At 62.2% G+C, this 26,205-nt stretch overlaps 2 protein-coding genes across 9 annotated transcripts; both read left to right on the top strand.

Moving 5' to 3' along the window:
* On the top strand, positions 1 to 5,814 carry AQP10 (aquaporin 10). Of its 3 annotated transcripts, none has more exons than XM_059146300.1 (7): positions 1 to 683; positions 2,223 to 2,382; positions 2,766 to 2,892; positions 3,560 to 3,697; positions 3,795 to 3,913; positions 4,139 to 4,356; positions 4,811 to 5,814. In XM_059146300.1, exons 1-7 carry the CDS (start codon positions 253 to 255, stop codon positions 5,001 to 5,003), a joined length of 1,386 nt encoding a protein of 461 aa, XP_059002283.1. In that variant the 5' UTR covers positions 1 to 252; the 3' UTR covers positions 5,004 to 5,814. The 3 variants fall into 3 exon arrangements, with proteins under 3 accessions (XP_059002283.1, XP_059002284.1, XP_059002285.1); XM_059146301.1 differs by having other exon boundaries at positions 6 to 513; XM_059146302.1 differs by having other exon boundaries at positions 8 to 683; positions 1,801 to 2,382.
* A 203-nt stretch (positions 5,815 to 6,017) lies between these two features.
* Positions 6,018 to 25,173, top strand: ATP8B2 (ATPase phospholipid transporting 8B2). Of its 6 annotated transcripts, none has more exons than XM_059145453.1 (28): positions 6,018 to 6,195; positions 8,399 to 8,466; positions 10,392 to 10,450; positions 10,762 to 10,875; positions 10,978 to 11,076; positions 11,347 to 11,408; positions 11,506 to 11,578; positions 12,453 to 12,523; positions 12,748 to 12,827; positions 13,525 to 13,683; positions 13,972 to 14,060; positions 15,397 to 15,593; positions 17,592 to 17,800; positions 18,319 to 18,362; positions 18,573 to 18,738; positions 18,878 to 19,066; positions 19,224 to 19,339; positions 19,424 to 19,588; positions 19,673 to 19,784; positions 19,882 to 19,987; positions 20,074 to 20,218; positions 20,346 to 20,529; positions 20,627 to 20,850; positions 21,201 to 21,284; positions 21,468 to 21,713; positions 21,797 to 21,935; positions 22,987 to 23,117; positions 23,398 to 25,173. In XM_059145453.1, the coding sequence occupies exons 2-28, from the start codon at positions 8,436 to 8,438 to the stop codon at positions 23,674 to 23,676; spliced, it is 3,573 nt and encodes a 1,190-aa protein (XP_059001436.1). In that variant the 5' UTR covers positions 6,018 to 6,195; positions 8,399 to 8,435; the 3' UTR covers positions 23,677 to 25,173. The 6 variants fall into 6 exon arrangements, with proteins under 6 accessions (XP_059001436.1, XP_059001434.1, XP_059001437.1 ...); XM_059145451.1 differs by having other exon boundaries at positions 8,399 to 9,198; XM_059145454.1 differs by lacking the exons at positions 6,018 to 6,195; positions 8,399 to 8,466; positions 10,392 to 10,450; ... (1 more) ...; positions 10,978 to 11,076; positions 11,347 to 11,408 and having other exon boundaries at positions 11,531 to 11,578; positions 12,479 to 12,523.
* Positions 25,174 to 26,205: the final 1,032 nt, after the last annotated feature.

Below are 26,205 nucleotides of genomic sequence, written 5' to 3'. Positions count from 1 at the left end.
AGTCCTACCCTTTTTCTTCTAGGACCCTAACCTTGACATAGGAAACCGACTGGGGCTGAGAATTCCACCTTCTCTAAAGCTCAGCAACCCCTCCCATTCACGCTGGAGCTGATGCCGCTGGACGCAAGAGGCTAGGCTTAGATGCTGTACGGGAGACCACTGGCTTTCGTACTGAGCCACGGCTTAGTGATCCGTTCTGCGGAACCTAGGACCGCTTCCCTCAGCCTCTCCCGTGCCGGAGGTCCTACATAGATGCCGGTCCTTCAACCAGTGACAGCTCCCAACGGACGACTGCTGGCGATTTTAACCACTGCATTGCTTCAAGCTACAGACTGTCCATCTTCAGCCTATGACAGGGTTCTTGTCAACCAGCCCATAAGTGATCACCCAAATTCCATTCTAGAGTTCATGGAACCACTGTCTTGGGTTCCCTGGGAAAAGACTAAGATGAGAAGAGACATGAGCAAAGTTTACTGGGGGGGTAATGGTCTCAGGGGACACACATGTGAGAAGGTGAGGAAAGAGGATCAGGCAAAAAGGGAGATTGACACAAGGAAGTTACAGGAGCCTCAGCTGATCTGTGGGGACTTGGAAGCTGGAGTGGCCCTTGTGCTTGTTCTACTTCAAGGCAAAGAGACCAGATCTTTGCATCCCTGCACCGACCAGTCGTTGACATGGGCCGTGTAAGAGGGCATGTCCCCTTGGATGAGGCTGTCCCGGCCGCGAGAGGTATTCCCATGCAGGAAGGAGCTGTGTGCTCTCAGCATCTGAGAGTCCCAGCCTGGCGATGGGTGCATTGGCCCCAAAGTGGAGTGTGGGGGGGGGCAGGCATCCGGAGCAGGGGAGGTGGTGCTCAGCGTGGCGGGAAGCGCACTGTCCACTCTGTCCGGAGCCAAGGCAGGGGACACAAAGCTTGAGCACTTTCTCACCGAGGGGAGACTCTGCATGAGGGCAGGGCAAACGTGCAACGAGTGAGATTTATTTGAAGTGTCCAAATGGGTGGTGTTGTACCCGAGTTTTCACGTCCAAGAGACCACCAAGGAGCCAACACTGACGCAATCACACGAGGGTTTATTTAACAAGCTTAAGCTTGGGCCCAAGTGTACCCGACATAGCGGAGCAGGGACTTGGACCCCGAACCAGATTACAGTCAGAGTTTTTTTTTTTTTTTTTTTAATATTTTATTTATTTATTTGAGAGAGAGACAGTGAGAGAGAGCATGAGCGAGGAGGAGAAGGTCAGAGAGAGAAGCAGACTCCCCATGGAGCTGGGAGCCTGATGCGGGACTCGATCCCAGGAATCCAGGATCATGACCTGAGCCGAAGGCAGTCGTCCAACCAACTGAGCCACCCAGGCGTCCCTACAGTCAGAGTTTTTAAAGGCAGAGTCGGGGTGGACTCGGCGGTGGGTGAGGACAAAGGGGATTATGGGTGATGTAAGTCTCTAAGGAACTTGGAAGTGAGGTCTCCAGGACCTTGAGGGGCTAGCTATTGTTACCAGTAATAAAAATCTTCTCGTGAGACCCTTTAGATGTATATCAGTGGGTCATATGCTTGGGAATGATTGTTGACACTATTTTGGAGGTTTGGAGATAAAGTTTCCTAAAGGAATTGTTGAAGTAGACTTACAGGATCCTGGTTGGACCTGTCGGGGTAGGGGGTCAGTCAGGCTAGGATTGTCCTTAGCAAAACCTCAAGGTGAGGGCAGTTGAGTCCCCAGGGGAGAGCCACTCTGTTTCAAGGGCTTGTCAGTAGGTGAAGAATTTTAATGATTTTCTTCTGCCTCTGTTTCCCACATCAGGTGGGGGAGGTGCTTCACATTCCGCAGGAGACAGCCATCATGCAGCAGGAGATGGGGAGGAAGACTGAGCCCTTAGACGGCCATGTGGCCTTGGGGAGTCCCGAGGCTCTGGAGACCCTCACAAGCAGAGTGGGAACGGTAGTGCTGCCTCTTGAGGTGCTTGTGGCCAAGAGCACCGACACGCGCCACTCCCTCCACCCGGCAGCATAGGAAGAGGTCACTCCTGGAAGGAGTGGGGGTGACAAAGGGGACAGAGCCTGGGCAAACTCCAGGCTCTGGTCATGCACGGGACCTGGCCTGCCCTTCGACCTTCTCCCACTATCTCTACCTCCCCAGCCCGTACACGTGTAAGATACAGATACTGTAGTGCAGGAGCTGAGCCAATTGGTTTTAAAGTCATTTCCTTATCACTTCCCTGTCAGTAGTTGGCGTGCCTGTGCAGACGGAGGGCGGCAGGTGGACACGGCTGTCTTCACCATGGCCTACGGCTGGCCCCTGGCCCGAGTCAAAGGCTGGCTCCAGCTCCGCAGCCAGCTGGGCCGACAGTGCCTGGCGGAGTTTCTGGGTGTGTTTGTGCTCATGGTGAGCTGGGACGGGGAGCGGGGGGTGCGGGCGGGGGCAAAGGCTCTTCGCGCCTCCCGGGTCTCTGTTTCTTCTTGCAGGTGTCTTGCGTCTCCCAGCCACCCGTCATTCCCCGTCCGTGTCCCTGCCCTTCCTGTCCTGCTCCCTAACTTAGTCCCGGCCCTGCCCATCTCTCAGTCTCCTTCCCCGCCTTCAGTCGTCCTCCGTGGCTCCTCTTAGGGCCCTCCGTCTGCTCCTCGCCCTCCCCAGCCTGTGCGCTCAGCTCCCTCGGCTGGTGCCTGGCGGTCCCGGCCTCTGTCCCTGCGCCCGTCCCCCAGCCTTGGTCCCCGCTGCCGGCCCCCCTGTTCCCAGCTCCGGCTCCTCATCCCCCCTCTCCCCACCAGCTCCTCACCCAGGGGGCTGTGGCCCAGGCCGTCACCAGCGGAGAGAGCAAAGGCAACTTCTTCACCATGTTTCTGGCCGGCTCCCTGGCCGTGACGGTAGCCATCTACGTGAGCGGTAACGTTTCAGGTGAGAAGGGCGGGGTCTGGGCATCAGAGACGTGGACCGTGCACGGGAGTGTGGGTCTATGGTGATGGTGACAAGGCCGATCCTTTGGTGATTCATGGACATTGCCTCCTTGAGCTCGGCTAGTGCCCCGGATAGAGATAGGGCTTTGGCCTGGTCCAGCCCCTCCCCTCCGTGTGTCTCTCTTCCACTCACCTAGACAAGAGATCTGTGGCGAGGCATCGGGGTGGGTGTCGTCTCTTTGGGTCCCCCTCCTGAAGCCCCTGGGGTCATCTTTGCGCAGCACCTCACCTGCTCCTCCTTTAGACACGTGCTATGCCAGTGTGCCCGGCCGGAGCCTAGAACACGAACAGTGTTGTAGAAAGAGCAGGCAGACCCTGGGCTTTACTCTGTGACTGGGACAAGTTGCATGACCTCCCTGAGCCTCAGCTTCCCGACACACGACGGGAACGGTAACATCTGCCTTCAGAGTTGTGAGCAGCAGCGGTGCCGGCTGGCTCAGCCAGAAGAGTGTGCCACTCTTGATCTCAGGGCTGTGAGTTCGAGCCCCACATTGGGGGCAAAGATAAGTAAAATTAAATGGAAAAGCTGTGAGGAGCAGCAGCGTCACCTGGCGCATGCCTGTTGGGACACTTCATGGATGTTGGTTTCCTTTTCTGGATCCTTGAAGGGGCCCACCTGAATCCGGCCTTCTCCCTGGCCATGTGCCTCCTGGGACGTCTGCCCTGGGCCAAGCTTCCCATTTACTGCCTGGTGCAGCTTCTCTCGGCCTTCTGCGCCTCCGGAGCCACCTACGCGGTCTACTATGGTAACGCGGTTGGGCACATTGGGGTGTAGCTGGGAGAGCCTTGCCATGGTTTTCCGTGAACAAAGATGGGAATCTGGGGTGTCCCCCTCCCCTGCAGATGCCCTCCAGAATTATACAGGTGGGAACCTGACAGTGACTGGCCCCAAGGAGACGGCCTCCATCTTTGCCACCTACCCTGCCCCTTATCTGTCCCTGAACAATGGCTTCCTGGATCAGGTCAGTGTGAGGGAGAGACCCCGGGAGAGCCCGGCTCTTTGCCCTCGTCCCCTGAAACTCCCCGAGCTGTGGGGTTGGGTTTCTCTCTGAGCCACCCCCACGCCAGTTGCCCATGTTGGACAAAGTCAGACGACAAGGGTTGGTGGCCTAGGACCCTTGCGTGAGAAAGGGCAGAGGGACTGTCTGGCAGCTTATGGGGGCTCCTCTGCTTCTGTCACCTCTAAGGTTCTGGGCACAGGAATCCTTATTGTGGGGATCTTGGCCATCACGGACACACGGAACAAGGGAGTGCCTGCGGGTCTGGAGCCTGTGGCTGTGGGGCTGCTGATCCTAGCCATCGGGCTATCCCTGGGTGTCAACTGTGGGTTCCCACTCAACCCTGCCCGCGACCTGGGCCCACGGCTTTTCACCTATGTGGCTGGCTGGGGTCCTGAGGTCTTCAGGTGGGAGACCACGCCCCCCCCCCCCCCCCGCCGGGCAGTCCCTCCCCTCTCCTTCCAGAGTCCCCAGCTCTCTCTTTGCGTAGTTCTCCCAGCCTCTTAGGACAGTGTCCCTCATCGACACCGTGGCTCTCCCTCTCCCTCTTACCCTTCTCCTGTCCTGCCACCCATCCCCCTAGAAACTGTAGGGACGATGCTCTTGGGTGGGTCATTACCTCCTGGGCATTAGGGACCTCCTCAGCAACACGGCTCTATTCAGATCATCCTTTAAGGCAAGAGGCTGGACCAAGGCTCTCCTGGGGGCTCCCCTCCAAGCGCTGTGCTCCTTGCAGAGCCACACTCCTCTGGCGTCCCTCTCCCCAGGAACTGCTTCCAGGGCGCCCTTGCGATGGCCGGTCCTCCGCGGGGAGGCGAGGAGAGTCAGCCCTGAGGTCCTCCTTCTGGCCCTCTCTTGTAGTGCCGGGAATGGCTGGTGGTGGGTGCCTGTGGTGGCCCCTCTGGTGGGGGCTACGCTTGGCACAGCCACGTACCAGCTGCTGGTGGCCCTCCACCACCCCGAGGAGTCAGAGCCAGCTCAGGATCTAGAGCTCGCGCGACGGAAAGCCTCAGGCTTGGAGACATCTGCCCCAGCTCGGCGGCCGCCGCTGTGATTCCCACAGGACAGCGCTCACCGCCCGCGTGGACGCTGCGGGGGGCCAGAGGTCCGGCGCCGGGGACAGGACATTCTTCCTCTGACGAATGCGCCGGCTTCGCGGTCCGCTATCGAGGCACCCTTTCCTCCTAAGCCGGAGAGGATGCCTGCGCGGGGCGACCCGGGGCCAGCCCCTCCGGTTCTCCTGCGCTCCGCCCTCCTCCCCGCGGCCCCTCCGCCCTCCTCCGCTCCGCCCGCGGCTCCGCTCCCCGAGCTGGTCTTTGGACCCCACGGCTGCTGCGGACGCAGCGCCTCAAAGCAGCCGCCAGAGGGCGCGCTCCGGAGAGGCGCGGGGGGCCGGGGGCGGCCGCAGCGAGGGGCCCTTGCTGCAGAGCGCGGTCCCCCTGCAGGGCTCCCAGCCCCGGGCCTCGGTGCGGCCGCCCTGCCCTCGCGGGGCGGCTCTCTGGATGGCGAGGGGGCGAGCCGGGACTGCCTGGCGGCCGGGAGCGCAAAGGGGGAAACTGAGGCACGGCCCAGTGCCCAGACGCTCCAGCCGTCCGTCCCGGAAAGGGGTGCGGTGAGCCGCGGGGCGAGGCCCCGACTCCGAGGCCGCGGGGAGCGGGGTGAGCGGGAGGGGGATGCTCGCGCTCACGCCCCTCCAGGGGCCGCGCTGCCGGGCTCCTTTCCAGCGAAGAAACGCGCCGGCCCTGCCTTAGGGGCGCCGGGCTGGCTCTGTCAGAGGAACTTGCGACGCGATCTCGGGGTCGTGGGTTCGAGCCCCTGTTGCGCGCGGACAGGACTGAAATAAATAAACTTGAAAGAACAAAAAACGCCCCGGCTCGCTGCTGTGCTGGCTGGTTGGCGTTTTGGCCGTGGGATGGATGTGCAGTGGGGGTGGGGGGGACACGGCCTCGGGCGGGTAAAGACCCCGCCCCCGCCCCGCCCCGCACAAAGATGGCGGGTCCCGCCTCCCCTCCCCCTCCCTCCCCTTCCCCAAAACCCCCTCCCGCCCCCCGCCTCTGCCGCCTCCTCCGTCACTTCCGCCCCGCCGCGGCCGAAACTGACACAAAGTAGCGGGCCGAGCCCCGGGGGAGCGGGGCTGCAGCTGGGGGCGGGAGCCCGCGGGGAGCCGAGCCGAGCGCCCCCCGCCGCAGCCCCCGACATGGGCAGGACGGGGAGGCCGGGGCGGGCGCCGGGCGCGGCGCGCTGAGGTGAGGCGGGGCGGGCGCGCGTGCTCGCAGGGACGACGGTGCGAGTGCCTGAGGATGGGGGTCCCGAGGCCGCCCGCACCGCGGGAGGAGGGGCTGCCCAAGTCGGGGGCGAGGAGCAGCCTGTGGGGCAGCGAGCAGGGGACAGCCGCCCCGAGAGTTGTGGGGTGAGGGCAGTGTCCCTGGGCCGAGGGTCTGGGCGCCTGGAGAAGGGAGTGCGGGCTGGGAGGCTTTTTCTCAAGGTGGAGGTCGGTGCGTGAGCCAAAGCAGGGGCGCAAGGAGCGGCAGTAGCTCTGGGGTTTCGCAGCTGGGGACCGAGCCCTGGCGTCTGTCCTTGGCGATGTAAGGTGGCCAGGAGTGCTGGTGGCAAGTGAGCTGGGGGGGCTAGGATTCCATTTCCTTCTGTTCCCCTGACCGGCCCACACACATCCCTGCCAGCCTCCTCTGAGAGAAGGGGTTCGTCTTCCCGGGCTTGGGCTAGAAGGGAGCAGGGGCCAGGCCGAGAGGAGGAGCCCTTTTCCTCCATGAAGCGTCGCCTTCTTCCCAGAGCTGGCTATTTTTATCCCAAATGTGGCTGCAGAGGGGGCTGGGGCAGGGTGATGGGCAGGGCGACGTGGCTGGTGTGCCTGATGGTTCAAAAAACCCAGGCTGTGTGAGACTGGGGAGAAGTGAGAGGCGTCCCGTTTCCCTCTGCCACTCTTGTCCCCTCCCTGTCAGAGCCCCCCAGAGGGGATGAGGTCGGGCCCAAGTCAGCTCTCATTCTCCCCAGGGTCTTAGAGAGGTGAAACAACTTTCCTGCTCCCTGTCCAGACTCCTGACTCCCAAAGGTGTGTGTGGTTGCCTCATTGACTCTCTCATGGGACTCAAACCCAGATCTTCAGGCTGGTGTATCTTGATTGCCTCCCTTTAGGGGGGTGGGGCTGGCATGGAGCTTGGGATGCCCACCGTGAGGGCTCCCCCCACCCCCACCCTGCCGTGCCCACCCTTCCATCCTCTCCGTAGCCTCTCCCTCCACACCCCTCCCTCCATGACTCATACTCAGGACTGGGTGGAGACCCTGGCCAGAGCCCCTGGAGGAGGGCTTGGCATCTCCAAAACTGTGGATGAGATTTTTCCCCCTTAGCCAGGCACCCGTGGCGATTGGTGTTGGGGAGGGTCGAGAGGAAAAGGCCTTGTGGCTTTGTGCCTGATCTGGGGCTCAGAAAGGGAGTGTGAGTTAGTGAAGGGATGACGGGTGTGGGTGACTGACGGGCTGTGACCAGAGCCTGTAATTACAGAGGTTGGGCAGACAGGCAGTCGGTATCTTTTTTGGCATCAGGCTGGCAGGCTGTGTCTAGGAGGCCCGAGTCAGGGGCACCGATGAGGGGAAGGCTTTCCACCCAGACAGAGAAAGGGGACGACAGGAGGACTTGGGACCCGGCTGGCAAGAGGGATGAGGCTCTGTGATCCTGTTTTGGAGGCCAGGCCTTTTACCTTTTCGGGTGAAAGGGACACAGAAAAGGGGAAGGAGAGCAAAGGCCCGTTGGACCGATGCTCCCAGAGCCTGCACCTCTTGCCATCCGCAGCAGTCTGGGCTTGCGGGGGGTGGGGGAGCAAGGCTACTCCCCAGCACCGCTGGGCAAGGCCCCTCAGCTGACCCAGACTGAGAGGAAGTGGTTTGGGGACTGTGTTCAGGAAATGCAGACCATGCCTTTAGTGTGAGCTCCCGGAGGTGAGGATGGAAGGCCCAGCAGTGGGGGGATGGGGGCCTTATAAGCATTTTGGGAAGGGTGGAGCCTGCCCACTTGGTTTCCTGAGGTTCTGCCAGGTGTTTCCTGGCACAGGTCCTTCAACCCCACCCTTTGGTGGAAACTGCTTTCCAGTAAACACAGGGACCACTCATCACCACCCCGAGGGCACATGGGGGCATTCATGGGCCCGGGGATGGGTTCCCTGAGAGCTGTTCCCCTCCTGTCTGGCCACTTCTGTCTGTCCCCTTTTTTCCCCCGTGGGTCTCAGCTTCTGTAAACTGCCAGTCCTCACACACGTGCACACACATACCCCCCCCCCCCCCATCTATCGAAGGCTGAGGCATGCGCGGGGGCTGGAGGGGGACACCGTGGGGAGGGCCAGACCTGGGGAAGAAGACCTCCAGGAGGGGTCCGAAGAGGGGAATGAAGGGTTGCCCTTGGCTTTCTGACCTCATGAGTATGTCACCTTCCTGCAGGGTCTCCCATGGGATTGCTGGGACCTGGCTGGGTGAGATGGCACTGTGTGCAAAAAAGCGCCCCCCAGGTAAGACGGGGGCGGCAGGGGGATTGGTATCCCTGGGATCATCAAGATTGGGTGTTACTATGGCTCAGGGAGCAGAGGGAGGAGGGACGACTGGCACTGAGTCTGGAGGAGCCCATCCTGGGGGGGAGCCTAGGAGGCCAAGTCGTCTCCCGGATGCCTGAGCGGGCCTCTCGTCCCCGGGGTGCTGAGTACCTGCCCCTCACTTCTCGGGGCACCCGAGCGCTTAGTCTCCGGCCCGGGACGCTGCGATTCCACCTTCTCTGTAGTCTCCCCCCGCCCCCCCCCACGGTTTTCCTGCCGGCGGGGGCGGGATGTAAGCGGTTGCCGGGACAACACTGGCCGCCCCCCCCGGGGGCGGGGCTCCGCGGTCTTCGCCTACGCGGCGCTGGCAGGCGCTGCCCTGCGGGCGGGGGGCGGAGCCGGGGCGCGCGCCGCGCTCGGGCCACTGGGCGCGCGGGCGGCCGGCCTGGGGGCGGCGGCCGCGGGGATGGCCGGGGCTGCAGGTGGGGCGCGCGCCCGGCGGCCGGGGCTCCCCTCTCAGCGGCCGCGGCTTTTGCGCCTGCCCGGGGGGCCGCCGCATCCGCGCCGCTGAGAACGAGGACAGACCGACAGACAGCCCGCCCTCCCCCGCTCAAACCGGGATCATGACGGTCCCCAAGGAGATGCCCGAGAAGTGGGCCCGGGCCGGGGCGCCCCCCTCCTGGAGCAGAAAGAAGCCCTCTTGGGGGACAGGTAACGGGAGGCAGCCCCTAGCAGCTCTCCCGGGTCCGTGCTTTTCCCTCCCACCCTCCCATTGGGCTGTCCCCAGCTGTCCCTGGTCCTCTCCTTTCCAGAGATCCGGCCCCAGAACGGTCAGGGCCCTGCCTCTCGCTTGCACGGTCTCTGGAGACAACGCAGGGGGCTCAGAGCGAGGGGTCCCCGCTGGGGAAGTTTCTGGGAGGGAAGGAGCCCTCCGAGTAGGCGGAGGGAGCCCCGTGCCGAGGTTTTGTTCCTGCGCTGTGCTCTGCAGGGGTCTGGAGGGGTGAGGGGGTCTGTAATGCCGCATTTGGCTCCTGCGCTGGTTGAATGCATTGTGCTCCCTGCTGCGCCAGGGACCCCCCCCCCCCCTTTTCAGCCTGTGGTCCTTGTGACCCCCAGAGGTGGTCTGGAGATCCCTTTACAGGACAGTCCCCCGTTTTGGGACATGAACTTGGTACCTGCAGCCCCAGATGAGCGAGTGTTCAGGATAGGTGCCACTCTGTGGGTGGCAGGTGTGTTAAGGGCGAGATGCGCAGATGGCACAGGAAGGGTTACAGCCCTTTAAAGTACATCCCGGTCCTGCCTCCTTCATCGCCGTCTTGTTCTGCGTGACCCATATCCCTGACCACCCCCCCCACTGGAAGATGAGCTTTGAAATAAGGTGATGTCATTGTGGGCCAGTCAGAAGGCTCTGCGGGTGACATGTGACAAGCGGAGGGGTGCTGCACGTGGGGCTGTGGGGCTGGGAGGCTGCGGCAGAGCACTTGTGCAGGAGCAGGGTGACCCCCTGGCTTGCCACCCACCCCACCCCCAGGTTGGGAGGAGGGCAGTGGCTAGGCCTGCTTGGGTTCCTCTTTGTCTGCAGCTGCTGCTCTGGGGATCCCTGAAGCTAAGGTGTTAATTAAAGGGATGGGGGAGGGGAACTGAGTGCCCTTAGCAGAAGACCTTGACATTGCTGGTCTTGTCCTGTGAATGAATGCCTGCGGAGCCAAAAGGCCAGGCTAGTGGTGAGAGGGACCGGAGGGAAGAGCGAGCCCCACCTCAGGTGGGGCACCAGCTCCTTAAAACTGTCCTGTGGAAGGAGCCAAGAGCCCTCAGTGGAAGACCCACAAAATGGGTAGCCCTGACAGGGCGTTGGGCCCCCCTGGGCCCCTTCTGACAGCGGCATCATCCTCTTTCTGTTGCAGAAGAAGAAAGGCGGGCTCGAGCCAACGACCGGGAATACAACGAGAAATTCCAGTATGCGGTGAGTGCCTCTGGCTGGCCTGCTCCCTCCTCCTGAGTGTGGGGGGGGACGTGGTCCCCTGGAGGTGGGGGTTAGGGGACAGAAGCAGCCCCCGGGCCACTTGCCCTTGGAGGCTAGGCTGACCTTCACCCGGTGGTACTGCAGGACGGTGGGCCCCAGAAGGCTCCCTTCTTGCTGCCCTTCCCCTCCCAGGCCTGTGCTTGCTGGCTTTTGGGGGCAGAGGTTTGGGGAGGGAGGCTGGAGGGGGCAGCACTGCCTGGCTCTGGGTGGGGGGTCGAGGCTGCGTGTTGATCTCGCCCTGCCTGCCGCAGAGTAACTGCATCAAGACCTCCAAGTACAATATCCTCACCTTCCTGCCTGTCAACCTCTTCGAGCAGTTCCAGGAAGTTGCCAATACCTACTTCCTGTTCCTTCTCATTCTGCAGGTAGACCCTTGGTGACTCCTGAAGGCAAATCCAGGGAGAGGGAGGTGGGGTGGGGGGAGGGGATGGGCGGGGCCTCCGAGCCACGCCCTCTTTCCCCTGCAGTTGATCCCGCAGGTGTCCTCCCTGTCCTGGTTCACCACCATCGTGCCTTTGGTTCTCGTCCTCGCCATCACGGCTGTTAAAGACGCCACGGATGACTATGTGAGCGGCTTCCATTCTCCCCTTCCTGCCCCTCTTCCTCACCCCCACTCCCAGCTTGCTCTCCTCTGCCCACGGGGGAGAGCAGGTTGCTGCCATCCCCCACCTGGCCCCTAGACCTGCAGCATCTTGGCCAGGGGCAGGGGTTGGAGCCCAGGAGAGCATACATCTGTGGACAGGTGCACTCAAGGCGGGACCCCGGACGCTTAGCATCCCACTGACCGTCTCAGTCCCTGGGAGTGGGGAAGGCGTCTGATGTCTAGTTCTTTGCAGTTCCGCCACAAGAGTGATAACCAGGTGAATAACCGGCAGTCCCAAGTGCTGATCCGTGGGAGGTGAGTGCTCGGTGGAGGCCGAGGGCCTTCAGGAGGAGGGGGTCCCCAGGAACTTCTCTTGCTACTGACAGCCTCTCCTGACCTCTCATTGCCTCAGCCTCCAGCAAGAGCCATGGATGAACGTCTGTGTTGGTGATATCATCAAGCTGGAAAATAATCAGTTTGTGGCGGTAAGGGACAAGGTGGCCCTCTAGGGCTGCATGTCATTTCCGTTTTCATTGGCGGAAAGAAATGAGTCTTTCCTGATTTCCGGCAGCCTCATAATCCCGCATGGATTGAACTTTCTTGAGTGGAGCTGTTTTTTTCCCATATGTTTTATTTATTTACTTTTTTTTTTTTTTAAGATTTTATTTATTTATTTGACAGAGAGAGATCACAGTAGACAGAGAGGCAGGCAGAGAGAGAGAGAGGGAAGCAGGCTCATTGCCGAGCAGAGAGCTGGATGCGGGACTCGATCCCAGGACCCTGAGATCATGATCTGAGCCGAAGGCAGCGGCTTAACCCACTGAGCCACCCAGGCGCCCTATTTATTTACTTTTTGAGGGAGAGTGCATGTGTGCGTGCCTGTGTGAATGGTGGGAGGAGGGGCAGAGGGAGAATCCTCAGCGGGGCCCACACCCAGTGCAGATCCCACCATGTGGCTCAAGCTCACAACCCTGAGATCATGATCTGAGCAGAAATCAAGGGTTGGATGCTTTTTTTTTTTTTTTAAGATTTTATTCATTTATTTGACAGGGATCACAAGCAGGCAGAGAGGCAGGCAGAGAGAGAGAGGAGGGAAGCAGGCTCCCCGCTGAGCAGAGAGCCCGATGCGGGGCTCGATCCCAGGACCCTGGGATCATGAAGCGTCAGACGTTTAACGGACAGTGCCACCTGAGCTCCCTGAGTGGGGAGCTTCTGTGTCATATTAATACGCGTGGGGCTGGCGTCTTCCTAGCCGTCAGGCTTGGGACTAAGCAAACCAAGAATGCTCAGGGATCAGCAAAGAGTGCATCGCAAGTGGAGGGTTGGGCCTTTGGGCTTCTCACTGGATTTTCTCTCTAGGCGGATCTCCTCCTCCTCTCCAGCAGTGAGCCCCACGGCCTGTGTTACATAGAGACAGCAGAACTCGACGGGTAGGTCCGCTGCCCAGCGCCGCTCATCTCCTGCCTCCTTAAGGGTACAAAGCTTGTTTTCTGGAAGAGATTCCCAGGTCTGGAGTCTATACCCCTTGGACAGTTTTTCGGGATCAGAAAAGTTTTGGGTATGTGGAGGTGGGTGATGCCCAGAGGTCAGGTGCTCCCAGGCAGAATCTGGAGGAAAGAGTGGGAACCGGAACTTAGGGACACTGTCCTTCCAGGGAGACCAACATGAAAGTGCGCCAGGCGATCCCAGTCACCTCGGAGCTGGGAGACATCAGTAGGCTCGCCAAGTTTGATGGTGAGAGACTTTGGAGAAGCCACTTGTGGGTGGAGGAGGTGGGGTGGGTTTTGGGGTTTCAGTTGCACGGCTCACTGGGTGGCAGCTCCCCAGATCTTTCTTGGTGGGGGAGTGTCAGCGTGTAGGGTGGCCCCCGCCTGCCTGAGTTCGCCGCCGCTGGCTCCCTCCTGGCTGTGTGTGTAGAGAGAAGTTCGGTCCGTTCTCATTTGGCCCTGGTTGATGATGTTTGCTCCTTTGCTAGAGGAACAAACCATGATCTGTGTGAGAAGCGAGCCTCCTGCGCCCCGGTTTCGCCCTCGGGCCAGGTGCAGGGCCCCTTCAGTGGTTGTGCTTGCACAAAGCAGTGGGGCCCTGCGGCCCCCAAGTCCCCACAGCAGCCTCTCCTTACCTGCTGCGTCCTTCAGGCACGCGGGCGCCTGGCACTTCCCAGAGACCAGCCTCCTTCCCCAGCCGCCTTCCCCAGCCGCCTCACTGGGCATCCCTCTGCCGTGCAGTTGCTTCTGGTTTCTGGGGTTTCACTGTTCAGTGGCCGCTTCAGTAAACCTGTGGGGACCTATGCTGTCACTTCTGTAGAGCTGGGCCCCTTGTGGGGTCCCCAGGCCAAGGGCGCTCCTGCCCCTGCGCTCCCGGCCATGAGTTGGCCACGAGTTACTCGGGTCACCTCCCGCAGCAGCGTGTCCGCTCTGTGCCCGCGCAGGGGAGGTGGTCTGCGAGCCGCCCAACAACAAGCTGGACAGGTTCAGCGGGACGCTGTACTGGAAGGAGAGCAAGTTCCCGCTGAGCAACCAGAACATGCTGCTGCGGGGCTGCGTGCTGCGCAACACCGAGTGGTGCTTCGGGCTGGTGGTGTTCGCGGGTGAGCCTGGGCGGTGGGAGCTGGCGTGGAGTGGGAGTGGCGGGGTGGGGGGTGGGCAGCACAACACCGAGCCTCTGGTGGGAGGCGGAACCTGCGTGTGCGCCCCTGGCCCCCAGCTCTCTGGCCCCCAGCTCTCTGGACTGGGCGGGGGGCGGGGGGCAGAGCCTCCAGGGGCCGGAACCCCCGCCCCCAGCCCGCCCCTCCCCAGCTCCCGGTGTCCTCACTCTGGCCGGCGGCCGGTTGGGCCCGGTGCTGCCTTGGCTTCCCCCGGCTTCCCTTCCCTCCTAGGTCCCGACACGAAGCTGATGCAGAACAGCGGCAGGACCAAGTTCAAGAGAACTAGCATCGACCGGCTGATGAATACGCTGGTGCTCTGGGTGAGGCTCCTCCCCGCTGCCCCCTGCTGCCCCCCCCCCCCCCCCCGTGCCCTTGCTCCCGCCGCTCGAGGCTCCTTCAGGCGGGACCCGTAGGGACCGGATCGAATCGGGTGCACAGAGCGGAAAGGGGTCTTCCCCTCTCGAGGTTGCAGTTACGGTGGCCACTTAGCGCAGCGTGTCCGCTTCTGTTGGCTTTTGCCGGGGACAAGGAGCCCTTCACAGGGATGGAGGAGTTAAACGAAAAACTTCCATTTGGTGGCTGGATAACGAACGGGTCTTCCCCCTGACGTCTCAGAGTGGAGGGTCCCAAAGGAGACCTTACTGTTTTAGTTTCTGGGCTTTCCTGAATCCTCCTCTTGTTGGCCCGGAGATTGGAGGTCCTCGTTGGGCTCTCCTCCCCTGCTTGGCGCCCCGCCGCCCGCTGCCAGCCCCCTGCACGCCGGCTTGCAAAGGTTGGACCAGCCTCTGCAAAGCCAGTCCGCTCCGGCCTTAAAGGGTTTGCCAGACCTCACCCCAGAGAGTGGTTAAGTCTCACATGAGGGCTCGCATCACCCCTCGGCGGTCCTTGGGCACCTGGGTGGTTCCTGTTTGGTTCCAGAGCGTGGATGGTGAGCACACCTTTGGAAACAGATGTCTGAAATCAGACAGTGCTCTCTTTTCTCTTAACCGCCAGGATTTTTTTATGGTTCTGTTCCAGGGACTGCGAGGTTTATTTTATTCATTATTTTATTTGTTTGAGAGGGAGAGAGCGCATGCGAGAAAAAGAACACAAGTGGGAGCAGGAGGTGGAGGGAGCAGCAGGCTCCCCGCGGGGAGCCCGACCTGGGGCTCGATCCCAGGACCTCAGGATCATGACTGAGCCTAAGGCAGATGCTGCACGGACTGAGCCAGCCAGGCGCCCAATCTTTTACAATCTTTAAACTCTTTTGCTTTCAAATAATCTAATTTATGAAGATAAAATGTGTTTCCCTGGTTAAAAACGTTTCCGGCGATCTGTATGAGATAGTGAACATTGCAGAAGCCTGGCGTTGCCTCCCACCTGGGGAAGCTAGTTCGAGTAGACGAGGATTTGCCGTGAGCGCTCGCACCCTCTGACCATCCGGGAAGGGCGCCTGCATCACACAGTGGACACAGGTGCTCAGAGACAGGACCGTGTGACAGTTGGCGGACCACGAGCTCTCAGCAGTCCTGGGTGCTTCTTGGGCTAGCGTGGCGCCGTTTTAGAGATGCCTGAGCCTTTGAGGGTTTGGGGTATGGGCTGTGACCTTCAGGGATGCACTTGATTTTGGGGGCCTCCTGAGTTGCCACCTCGCCTCTGTTTCCCGTTCCTCACCAGATTTTCGGGTTCCTGGTCTGCATGGGGGTGATCCTGGCCATCGGCAATGCCATCTGGGAGCATGAGGTCGGAGCGCGCTTCCAGGCCTACCTGCTCTGGGACGAGGCGGTGGACAGTGCCTTCTTCTCTGGCTTCCTCTCCTTCTGGTCCTACATCATCATCCTCAACACCGTTGTGCCCATATCGCTCTACGTCAGGTAGGTGCTCCCTCTGCCTGGGTCTCCCGGGAAGTTTGGGCGGTCCCTCGGCAGACTCTTGGTGAAGGTGGACCCTTGGGGAAGGAACCTGGAGCTCCTTGTGCCTCGAGCATCTTGTTCACTGTTTACCTTTGTGTGCCAAGCAAGCTTTGTCACGGTTTCCAGGCACTTTGGACGGTCGTGACAGAAAGAGTCCAATTTAGCCGGCACGGGTCGCCCGCATGCTGACTTCGGCCATGCATGCCACAGAGACATGTTAGGGACAGACCCCGTGCCCTGCAGGAGCTTCAGTCGCGTAGAAAGAAAAATCTAAATGCCTTCTGAAACGAAATGGGACCGAGTGCTATGGGAGTCCCTCCCCCTGCAGTGAGTGTGAGCACAGGGGACGCAGGGGTGCAACCCTGTGTCTGCCTCGGGAGCCGCAGGCTGGGAGGGGATGCGAGGTGCCGAGACCCTGCGACCCCACTGTGACAGCACCGGGGTGAGGAGCATCAGCCCCTGGGCCATTCGTCAGGGAGGGCCTCTCTGAAGAGGGGGCTGGTGGGTGCAGGGGGGCCTGGCGGAGAGGACAGGCACAGAGGCCTGGAGGTGCGACCCTCGGAAAGGTCACCTGCTGGCAGCAGCACAGGGCAGGACCGGGTTCCCGCTCATCTGGTTCCTGACAAAAGGTCTTGACGCTTTGTCAGTCCTTAGTAAACACTGAGAGTCCTTAGAAAAGAGTCCCAGGAACAGGTCCGAAGCCTTGGCCGGCGGCGGAGCGGGGCAAGTAGGAGCTCAGGCACGTGGGGGACGCTTGAGGCCCGGAGTGTGTGAACAGCGCGGGGCGGGGGGGAAGCAGCAGGAAGATAGTCGGAGGAAAGAAACTTCCGCGTGCTTACAGTCTTGCCCTTGGGGGCGAGGGCCCGAGACCTGTGCAAGAAAAGCCTGTCTGGAGGCACGGGGCTCTTCCCAAGGGCCCGGCCCGTTTCCTTCACACACCCGCCCCGGGTGTCGTCCCGAGTCCCAGTGCCAACGGCATCTCGTGCCAAGACTTGGGCTTTTCTAGAACACCGACAGGAGGCTCCTGGCCGCCAGGAGTCTCGGTTTCCGCATGTAACCTGGGAACGGTCCGTCCCACCTTCTCCCCCGCGCGGTGCCGGTGCGTTCGCGTTGCCGGTGCGTTGACAGGAGATGCGGCATTAGAGGATGAGACGGTGGGGGGGGGGGGCGTCCTGGCCGCCTCTGCTCCCTGGGGCCTGCTCAGGCGCTTTTCTGTTTACATCTGGCCCGTCCCCATCCTGGGCTTCTGGCGTCCGCGGTGGCTGCCAGGAAAGCCTCTCGCTCTCTGCTCGGGCTCCGGGCTGTGCGGGGGGTGAGAGCCGCTCCGCGGGGGGAAGGCTGAGAAGACCCCTCTGGCTGGCTGGGGTCCTCGGTCAGGCCACACAGGGCTCCAGCGGCGCCCCCCCCCCCTGGCTCGGTCCCCTGCCTGGGGTGCCCACGGTCCGTGTCGGACCTGGCGGAAAGCACCCTGCGGGGGTCGCCGGGCCGGAGTGGTCGCGCGCGAGACGGTGGCGGAAGGACAGTGCTTGCGGTGGGCAGTGGGGGCCTGTGCCCTCGCTGTGTCTCGCTCATCCCTCCCTCACACGCTTTCTCTTGTTTTCTCTGCATGGTTTCTGTGTAATTAGTCCTGAGGTAAGCGCCGGCCGAGCGCCGTGTCTGCGGTTCCTTCCTCCTCCGCCTGTGCTGTGTGCCCCGCCCGTCCAGGCCCTTTGCCCCCTCTTGTCCGGAGAGCATCACAGGGTCGGGGTCAGGGAGCTCCTGGCGGCCGCAGGGAGTGGCCTGCTCCACTTTCAGGCTCTCCTTGCCTTTCCCTCCCAGGTTCTGTGCCCAGGTATCCGTCCGTCCGTCTGTCCTGTCTGCCCCCAGGCGGGGGGGGGGGGGGGCCTGCCGCGGAGGCCCGTGCGGGTGGGTCCCGTCCGTGGCTCCCTGCCCGAGCCTGACCTCCTGTCCCCCGTGCAGCGTGGAGGTCATCCGCCTGGGCCACAGCTACTTCATCAACTGGGACAAGAAGATGTTCTGTGCGAAGAAGCGGACGCCCGCGGAGGCTCGCACCACCACCCTGAGCGAGGAGCTGGGCCAGGTGGAGTACGTCTTCTCCGACAAGACGGGCACGCTCACGCAGAACGTCATGGCCTTCAGCAAGTGCTCCGTCAGCGGCCGCAGCTACGGTAGGGCTGCGCCGCCACCCCCCCCCCCCCCCCCGCCGCTGCCGCCGTCTGGACACAGGCTTGGCTGCCTCCCTGCATGGACCTGTGGGGCGGGGGGTGGGGGGAGCGTCTGCCTTGTGCCCTAGGTCGGGCCGCAGATACGGGGTGGCGATGGAGGGCTCGGCCCTTCCCATGCTGCATTCTGGGCCCTCTTGCATCTCTGGACCACAACTGTGGTCCCCAGTGTAGCCTTGCTGCCATGGGCTTGTGGCCGGGCCCTGGGGTGACCTGGGGCAGGGGGTGTGCAGGGCTCACTGCTTTCTCTACCAACTCGGGCCTGTGGTTGTGTGTGGGGTTTGCCCGGTGTTTGGCCTGTGGGGTGAAAGGCATCTGGGGGGTGCTGGGGGCCGAGCGGGAGGGGTGTGCTGGGGCCGCGGCACTCAACGAGGGCTCCAGGTGCCTGTGGGGTTCTGGGCTGGTGCCCTTCATCCGCGGCGCTGAGTGCTGCTGCGGCTTCATCTTCTGTCTTGTGTGCGTAGGGGACGTGTTCGATGTCCTGGGACACAAAGCCGAATTGGGAGAGGTAAGCTCAGTCACGGTGGGTCCGGGCCCGGGGTGGAGGCTGCCGGGACAGGCGGGTGTGTTCGGGAAGACTCGGGAGCCGGAGGGTGACGTGGGGTCCGCAGCGGGTGGGGTAGAGGGCTGCGAAGAGCAGAAAACAGCGGGCTGGGCATGGCCAGGCTGGGGTGCAGCCTGACGGCCGCCCTCGACCATGGCCCTCTTCCCGCCCTAGAGGCCAGAGCCCGTGGACTTCTCCTTCAACCCTTTGGCTGACAAGAAGTTCGTCTTCTGGGACTCCAGCCTCCTGGAGGCCGTTAAGATGGGCGACCCCCACGCGCACGAGTTCTTCCGCCTCCTTTCTCTGTGTCACACCGTCATGTCTGAAGAAAAGAACGAAGGTGAGCCCGGGGCTGCCTCGCGCTCTCCCAGCCTGACGGCGGACCTCGGGTCTGCTCTGGGGCGTGGCCAGGCGGGCCTTCCTGGGCAGGTCACGGCCGGGGCGGCCACTTAGACCCTGAGCTCTTGCCACCCGCCCAGGTGAGCTGTACTACAAGGCGCAGTCCCCGGACGAGGGCGCCCTGGTCACCGCGGCCAGGAACTTCGGTTTTGTGTTCCGCTCTCGCACTCCCAAAACCATCACCGTGCACGAGATGGGCACAGCCGTCACCTACCAGCTGCTGGCCATCCTGGACTTCAACAACATCCGCAAGCGGATGTCCGTCATCGGTGAGGCCGGGGCCGGGCTGGGGCGGCGCCTGGACGGCGCCGGGCCTGCGGCGGGGGAGGGGTGCCGGGGGCCCAAGGGGCCCTGGCTGATGAGGTCAGTTGGGGGTCTTGGCCTGCCTGAGTCCTTCTGGGACTGTCTCCCCTGCCCCGATTGTAGTGCGGAATCCAGAAGGGAGGATCCGACTCTACTGCAAAGGGGCCGACACTATCCTGCTGGACAGGTTGCACCCCTCCCCCCAGGAGCTGCTCAGCACCACCACGGACCACCTGAATGTAGGTGTCCGGACAGACCCTGTGGTGCGGGGCCTGCGTTGTGGGCGGGGAGGGGCCAGCTGACCCTCTGGGCTCTGTCCCCAGGAGTATGCCGGGGAAGGGCTGCGGACCCTGGTCCTGGCGTACAAGGACCTGGACGAAGAGTACTACGGGGGCTGGGCCCAGAGACGGCTCCAGGCCAGCCTGGCCCAGGACAGCCGGGAGGACAGGCTGGCCAGCGTGTACGAGGAGGTGGAGAGCGACATGGTGGTACGGGCTGTACAGTGGGCTGACGGGGAGGCCGGGGGGCTTGTGCCGGGACTCTCCTGTCCGGAGCCCTTGTGGTATTTTCAGCTGCTGGGTGCAACAGCCATCGAGGACAAGCTTCAGCAGGGGGTTCCGGAGACCATCGCCCTCCTGACGTTGGCCAACATCAAGATATGGGTGCTGACCGGGGATAAGCAAGGTGAGAGCCTGGCGCCTGGGGGCAGCCCCGCCGGGCCCTTGCGTGAGCCTAGACCTCAGGCTGGAGAGCGTGCCGAGCTCCTCGGTCTCTGTTGTAGAAACGGCCGTGAACATTGGCTATTCCTGCAAGATGTTGACGGACGACATGGCAGAGGTGTTCATCGTCACCGGCCACACGGTCCTGGAAGTGCGGGAGGAGCTCAGGTAGACGCAGGCCGAGGTGGAAGGTGTCCTGCCCTTACAGGCCCTGCTTCTGTGCTGGAGCCCACGGGTGCCTTTCCCCTCCCCAGAAAAGCCCGGGAGAAGATGCTGGACTCGCCCCACGCGGTGGGGAATGGCTTCACCTGCCCGGAGAAGCGTTCGTCTGCCAAGCTCCCTTCTGTCCTGGAGGCCGTTGCCGGGGAGTACGCCCTGGTCATCAATGGGCACAGCTTGGTGAGCGCCTACAGGGAGCCCTTCTCTCCGCGTGGCTGGTCATCTGCCTCGCTGTCAGTCCCCCGGCCTCAGCGTGACTCCCGGTCGGCCCAGGGGAGCGGGGGCTCTCTGAGGCTCTGTGTTCCAGGCCCACGCGCTGGAGGCGGACATGGAGCTGGAGTTCCTGGAGACGGCCTGTGCCTGCAGAGCCGTCATCTGCTGCCGCGTGACCCCTTTGCAGAAGGCACAGGTGGTGGAGTTGGTTAAGAAACACAAGAAAGCTGTGACGCTGGCCATCGGGGACGGAGCCAATGACGTCAGCATGATCAAGGGTGGGTGTGGGTGTACGGGGGCGGGGGGGGGCTCCAGGCTGCTGGGGTTCTGCGTGTGTGACACTCGGCTTCCCTTCGCCGCCTCCTGTCCCCCTAGCGGCTCACATCGGCGTGGGCATCAGTGGCCAGGAGGGCATCCAGGCTGTGCTGGCCTCCGACTACTCCTTCTCCCAGTTCAAGTTCCTGCAGCGCCTCCTGCTGGTGCACGGCCGCTGGTCCTACCTGCGCATGTGCAAGTTCCTCTGCTATTTCTTCTACAAGAACTTCGCCTTCACCATGGTCCACTTCTGGTTTGGCTTCTTCTGCGGCTTCTCCGCCCAGGTAGGGTGCCCGCGGCCGCTGCGGCCTGTCTGTGAGTGCCGCCGGGGCCTCACCACAGCTGTCCTCTGTGCGGCATCACTCTCCGGGGCCCAGCGTGGTCTGGCTCATGCGTTCAGGAAACGTACCGAGGGGCTCCTAGTCCTGCGACTTTCTGTCTCGGGTTGTGAGTTCGAGCCTCAGACCCGGTGAGGCGTCTACTTAAAAAAAAAAATGAGAACAAATGAACACTTGTTCAGGGCGTAGAGACGGGCTCCAGAGGGTACCCGAGGCCTCGCTCAGCCATCTCTCCCCGCCCAGTCTGCGGGGAAGAGCGTGTGCTCACCCTCTCCTGCTCTGTGTTCTCTTCCCAGACAGTCTACGATCAGTATTTTATCACGCTTTACAACATTGTGTACACCTCCCTCCCGGTCCTAGCCATGGGGGTCTTCGACCAGGTGAGGGGCAGGGGGGGCGGGGGGGGGGGCGCTGGGACGGCTGTGCTCCCGCCCGGCTGCCGCTGCCCTGGGACTTTCCTGGGTGGGGTGGAGGCGGGGTCTAGCTGTCAGAGACTCTGGTAGGGAGGAAGCTGGACGGGGTCTGCCCTCGGGGGTCCTGAGGCCCCTGTGGTCCCCGCCTAGGACGTCCCGGAGCAGCGGAGCATGGAGTACCCCAAGCTGTACGAGCCAGGCCAGCTGAACCTCCTCTTCAACAAGCGGGAGTTCTTCATCTGCATCGCGCAGGGCATCTACACGTCCGTGCTCATGTTCTTTATACCGTACGGGGTGTTCGCCGAGGCCACGCGGGACGATGGCACCCAGCTGGCCGACTACCAGTCCTTCGCTGTCACCGTGGCCACGTCCCTGGTCATCGTGGTCAGCGTGCAGGTGTGAGGCCGGCTGGACTAGGGTAGGCAGGGTGGGCCGGGGAAGGGGGTCGCTCTTCCTGCTGTGACCACCGCCCTTCTCAGATCGGGCTGGACACCGGCTACTGGACAGCCATCAACCACTTCTTCATCTGGGGCAGCCTGGCCGTCTATTTCGCCATCCTCTTTGCCATGCATAGCAACGGGCTCTTCGACATGTTTCCGAACCAGTTCCGGTTTGTGGGTGCGTCCCTGCAGTGGCTCCCCACGGACGGGGCGGGTGCCTCGCAAGCACCGGGGAACACTGGGAATGCTGGCCCCACGCGCCGGGTGCCTCGCAAGCTGCTGGGGGCACATCGGGCTGTCTCTGCCCCGGGCCGGGCCTCAGAGGGCCTCCGTATCCAGGCCATGGGGGTCAGGCTCAAAGGGAGGGCTGACCTGCTCATGATCAGCAGATGACTGTCGGGGGGACTTGGCCGGGGGGACTTGGCCGGGGAAGGTCCACAGGGGAGGCTGCTGTGAGGCCCACTCCAAGCCGGGGAGCCGGAAGTGTAGGCGAGGCAGGTGAGAGGTAGGAAGGACGTTGGAGGCACCAATACTGTGCTGTCGGGTCCTGATTTATTCCCCTGAGAGTCCTTTTTTTGAGGAAGGAGAGGGGGAGTGGCGTTAAAGGGTTACTTCAGAGAGAGGAGTCTGGTGGCCAGTGAGGAGCTACCTCAGTGACTGATGCCCGGCGTCTGGACGGGCAGGGTGGCGGAAATAGAGAGAGGCTGCTCAGGAGGCCCGACGGGAAGGACAGGTGCAGGGGTGCGTCCGTTCCGATCTGCTCTTCCTCCGCTGTTCAGCCGGCTCCTGCTTGGTGCCACTCACGGTCCCGAGCACTGCGGGCGCGTCAGTCACGGTCCCGAGCGCTGCAGGGGGCGGCCCCTGATGGCAGGGACAGTCCTCGCTCTCCAGGGCTTCGTGCTTCCGTGAGACCCTTTACAAGTTAGCAGATGGAACGTTTAGAATTAATGAGTCTTGGGAAGAACATCAAGCAGGGTGGGGAGAGGGTAGTCAGGGAAGACGCCTGGAAAAGGTGACGTTGGCACAGAGAAGTCTGCATAAAGGGGAGGAGTCAGCCTGGCCGAGAGACTGGTAGTCCCAAGGGGGCTTGCCTGGAGGTTCCGCCAGCAGAGGAGGGCAGTGGGGGAAGGTCCTGCAGCAGAGTTGGGAGCAGTGAGGACTCCGGAGCGAGAGGGGGCCGGCCCTTGTCTCTGGGTGACCCCGGGGCCACCGGCTGCTTGCTTCCCCAGGCAACGCCCAGAACACTCTGGCGCAGCCGACGGTGTGGCTGACCATCACGCTCACCACGGCTGTCTGTGTCATGCCCGTGGTCGCCTTCCGATTCCTCAAGCTGAGCCTGAAGCCGGATCTCTCAGACACAGTGAGCCGCGGGCAGTGGGGACTGGGGCGGGACAGGGAGCCCTGTGGAGGGAGCGTGTGTGCGGGTGGCGCCTGGCGTGGCGTCCCCCTGCTGTGGCGTCCCCCTGCTGTTTCTTGGGACAGACCCCGCCCCCCCAGCGCAGCCTCCCATCCCCGAGGCTCTGGGTTCCTCACGCAGGGGGCTGGGGGCGTGGGGGGCGGGGTCCCTGGTGTGCGGGGTCCCTTGCCCGTGACACCGAGGCGGTCACCAACGCGGCCCCTCCCTGCGCTGCCCTGCCCAGGTGCGCTACAGCCAGCTGGTGAGGAAGAAGCAGAAGGCCCAGCACCGCTGCCTGCGCCGCGTGGGCCGCACCAGCTCCCGCCGCTCGGGCTACGCCTTCTCGCACCAGGAAGGCTTCGGGGAGCTCATCATGTCGGGCAAGAACATGCGGCTCAGCTCCCTGGCGCTGGCCGGCTTCAGCGCGCGCTCCAGCTCCGGCTGGCTCGAGGGCCTGCGGCGCAAGAAGAGCGACAGCGCGGGCAGCCCCAGCGCGGGGCCTCACAAGCCCCTCAGGGGCTGAGGGCTGCTCCGGGGGCGCCCCGCACCCTCCCCACGGGCTCTGTCCTACCCGCGGGCGCCTGCGGCGGCCACCTGCGGCCAGGCGCGGGGTTGGGGGGACGCAGGGCCTCGAGCGTGCCCCAGGGAAGGGTCCGACGTGGAACCAAAAACTGAAGAAGTTGAGATTGGGTCTGCCCTGGCCCTGCGTGGATCCCGCAGGCAGACTATAATCTCTGTATTTTTTTACTCCCACTCCCCAGAGGGGGCCGAGAGCCTCTGTTCCTGAATTACACAAGAATGTATCACGCCGGGAAGCCAGAGATCTGCTGCGGCCCACGGGCCCTGCACGTTGTGTGTGTCTCTCCTTGATTGTGTTTGTGTCCAGTTCGGGTTTGTGTTTCTTATTCGGCAGGAGAGGGGGTTTCTGAGTGACTTCTATGTTGTGGGAACAGGAGGCCGGCCCCCAGGGGTGCCCTGGCTGGCTGGGGGGGTTCCGGAGGAACCAGCGCTCAGGGAGGAAGGCACCCGTCTGCCCGAGGGGTGCACAGAGCCTGGAGGAGGACTTGGGGCCGCCTCCTTCCCTCACCTCGAGAGGGACGTGCTCCTTCCTCCCCCAACACACGTGTCTGTTCCTGGTCCGTAAGTCCTGCTGGTGTTGGGCTGAGCCCGGGTGCACAGTCCTGTCATGTCTGACCTAAGGCCGATGTGAGATGTAGTCCAGAAAAAGATTTCTGTCATTTTAAATTTTGATCTGAGTTCGTTAGCAGAGTCCTGCCTGTCTTCCTCTGGCATCGTCTAGCATTTTCCTGCATCTACACCTGGGACCAGAGACGGGTCTGAAAGGGGAAGTTGACCTCTGCTTCTCCCTTCTTGTCCATGGGGGGGTCCCTCGCCTCCAGGCCCAGCAAGAGGTGTGGAGGAGTAGGAGGGCTGGGCCAGCCGGCTGGGGGCGGCGGTGCCGGGCTGGGCCTGGGCCTGTCTGTCCCTCCCTCCCCCCATCCGCAGCCCACCTGGAGCTTCCGGGGTGGTTGCTCCCAGTTCAGCCCAGGTAGTAGAGCGGTTGCTGAGGGCTGGTGTGGGGTTGGGAAGGGCCCTCAGGCCTCACTCAGTGTGGCAGCCTCAAGGGAGGTGGGCTGGGCAGGGACCAAGGGGAAGCTCAACAGGGAAATTCCTTTTGGCCACACAGTTTACAAACCCAACATCATGTCTGTTTGTGTGTCTCTCAAGGTGAGAGTCTGATTTTTATACCAAAGAGGAAATGATTTTTTTTTCATATTTGATTTGTCTATATTATATAAATATATAAATATATATATATATATATATACAGCTATATATATATTATTTTTTTGGTTCTCTCTCGTTTTTTTAGGGAGGGAAGCAGTACCAAGTTGCATTGAGCTGTAATTAAGGAACATTCTGTATAATTTATGACACATTTCTATACTTGCAAGAATTATATCATTTTATGGACATAAGAGAAAAAAATGCCTTTTTATAAAATTCCAGTTTCTGAGAAGTGTGTAATGTGTCTCTTTGCTAATCTGTAATCGAGTCCAGCAGTAAACGTAGAGACCTTCCGAAACGGGATTCAGTGGGTGGGTCTGTGCTGAGGGAGGAAGCGGCGTCCGGGGGGGTCTCCGCACCGGTCCTGGGACTGAGCCTCAGCCGGCCTGGCCGGGCCGCGGGCAGGCGGGCCCTCGGGGCCTGGAGCCGTTTGCTTTTCCGAATAAGCCACCACACGTTCCCACGCAGGGTGGCCGGTGGGGAAAGAGCCAGGTGAATCCATGTTGATGCTTTGGTACCCGATGTCTTATTTTTCCCCCGGGCACCGGCCTCACGGCTTCCTGGCTTTTCACAGACGTGAACCTCAAGGAGCGCAGGTGTAGACCATGGCTGAGACTCCCAGATGAAGGGAGGTTCCCGGCAGGCAGCGGAGCAGGCGAGGCTGTGTTCCGGGTGTGCGGGGAGCGGCAGTCGGTTCCCCGGTGACCTAAGCAGTCCTTCCTGTCACAGTGACCGTCTTCTCCGAGTTCCGAGCAGGTGCGAAGCCCGGAGGGGAGACGTCAGACAGAGGACGCCCCTTCCTCAGGAGAACTCGCCTGAGCCGAAGGCAGAGCTTAACGGTGCCGTCCAGGCGCCCCCCAATGCCTCCCTGGGATCACCTTTGACCTCCACGTGACCCCTGGACCTTTCCAGGCCTGAGCTTACTTGCTGACTTGGCTTCCATCTCCCCCTCCTCCTCTGTGTGGTATCACCCCTGCTTCTCCAGTCCTGGAGGTGCTTCCTCGCCACTGGGCTCTGAGCTCCTTGGTTTAGTCCAGGTCCTTAAGTGACAGAGTCACCTCGTTCAGCTTGACACGGACTTCTGTCCCCTCCTGGCGCAGCCCCGGCCTCGGCACTCAGCTCTCGGTTGGACCCCCCAGCTCCTCCCGACAAGCCCCACACGGGACATTATTTTCCTCAACTTGGGCTGGTCTTGGCGCAGCGCCCCCCGCAGCGAGGGGCGCGCTGTCCTCAGGCCGCCTGCACCAGGCGCCACGCGGGTCCC

The sequence above is a fragment of the Mustela lutreola genome, chromosome 14, assembly GCF_030435805.1.
Source record: "Mustela lutreola isolate mMusLut2 chromosome 14, mMusLut2.pri, whole genome shotgun sequence".
Taxonomy (NCBI): Eukaryota; Metazoa; Chordata; class Mammalia; order Carnivora; family Mustelidae; genus Mustela; species Mustela lutreola.
Note: the sequence above shows the minus strand (reverse complement) of the source record. Positions and strands in the feature narration are given on the sequence as shown.

Excerpts from the sequence above, each read along its gene's own strand:
- AQP10 (XM_059146300.1), top strand. The coding sequence starts at position 253 with ATGCCGGTCCTTCAACCAGTGACAGCTCCCAACGGACGACTGCTGGCG. Across the intron at positions 2,383-2,765 it reads TGGGTGTGTTTGTGCTCATG|CTCCTCACCCAGGGGGCTGT; the intron begins GTGAGCTGGGAC and ends TCTCCCCACCAG. Across the intron at positions 4,357-4,810 it reads TGGGGTCCTGAGGTCTTCAG|TGCCGGGAATGGCTGGTGGT; the intron begins GTGGGAGACCAC and ends CCTCTCTTGTAG.
- ATP8B2 (XM_059145451.1), top strand. The coding sequence starts at position 9,111 with ATGACGGTCCCCAAGGAGATGCCCGAGAAGTGGGCCCGGGCCGGGGCG. Across the intron at positions 10,876-10,977 it reads TGTTCCTTCTCATTCTGCAG|TTGATCCCGCAGGTGTCCTC; the intron begins GTAGACCCTTGG and ends TTTCCCCTGCAG. Across the intron at positions 20,219-20,345 it reads TCATCAATGGGCACAGCTTG|GCCCACGCGCTGGAGGCGGA; the intron begins GTGAGCGCCTAC and ends TCTGTGTTCCAG.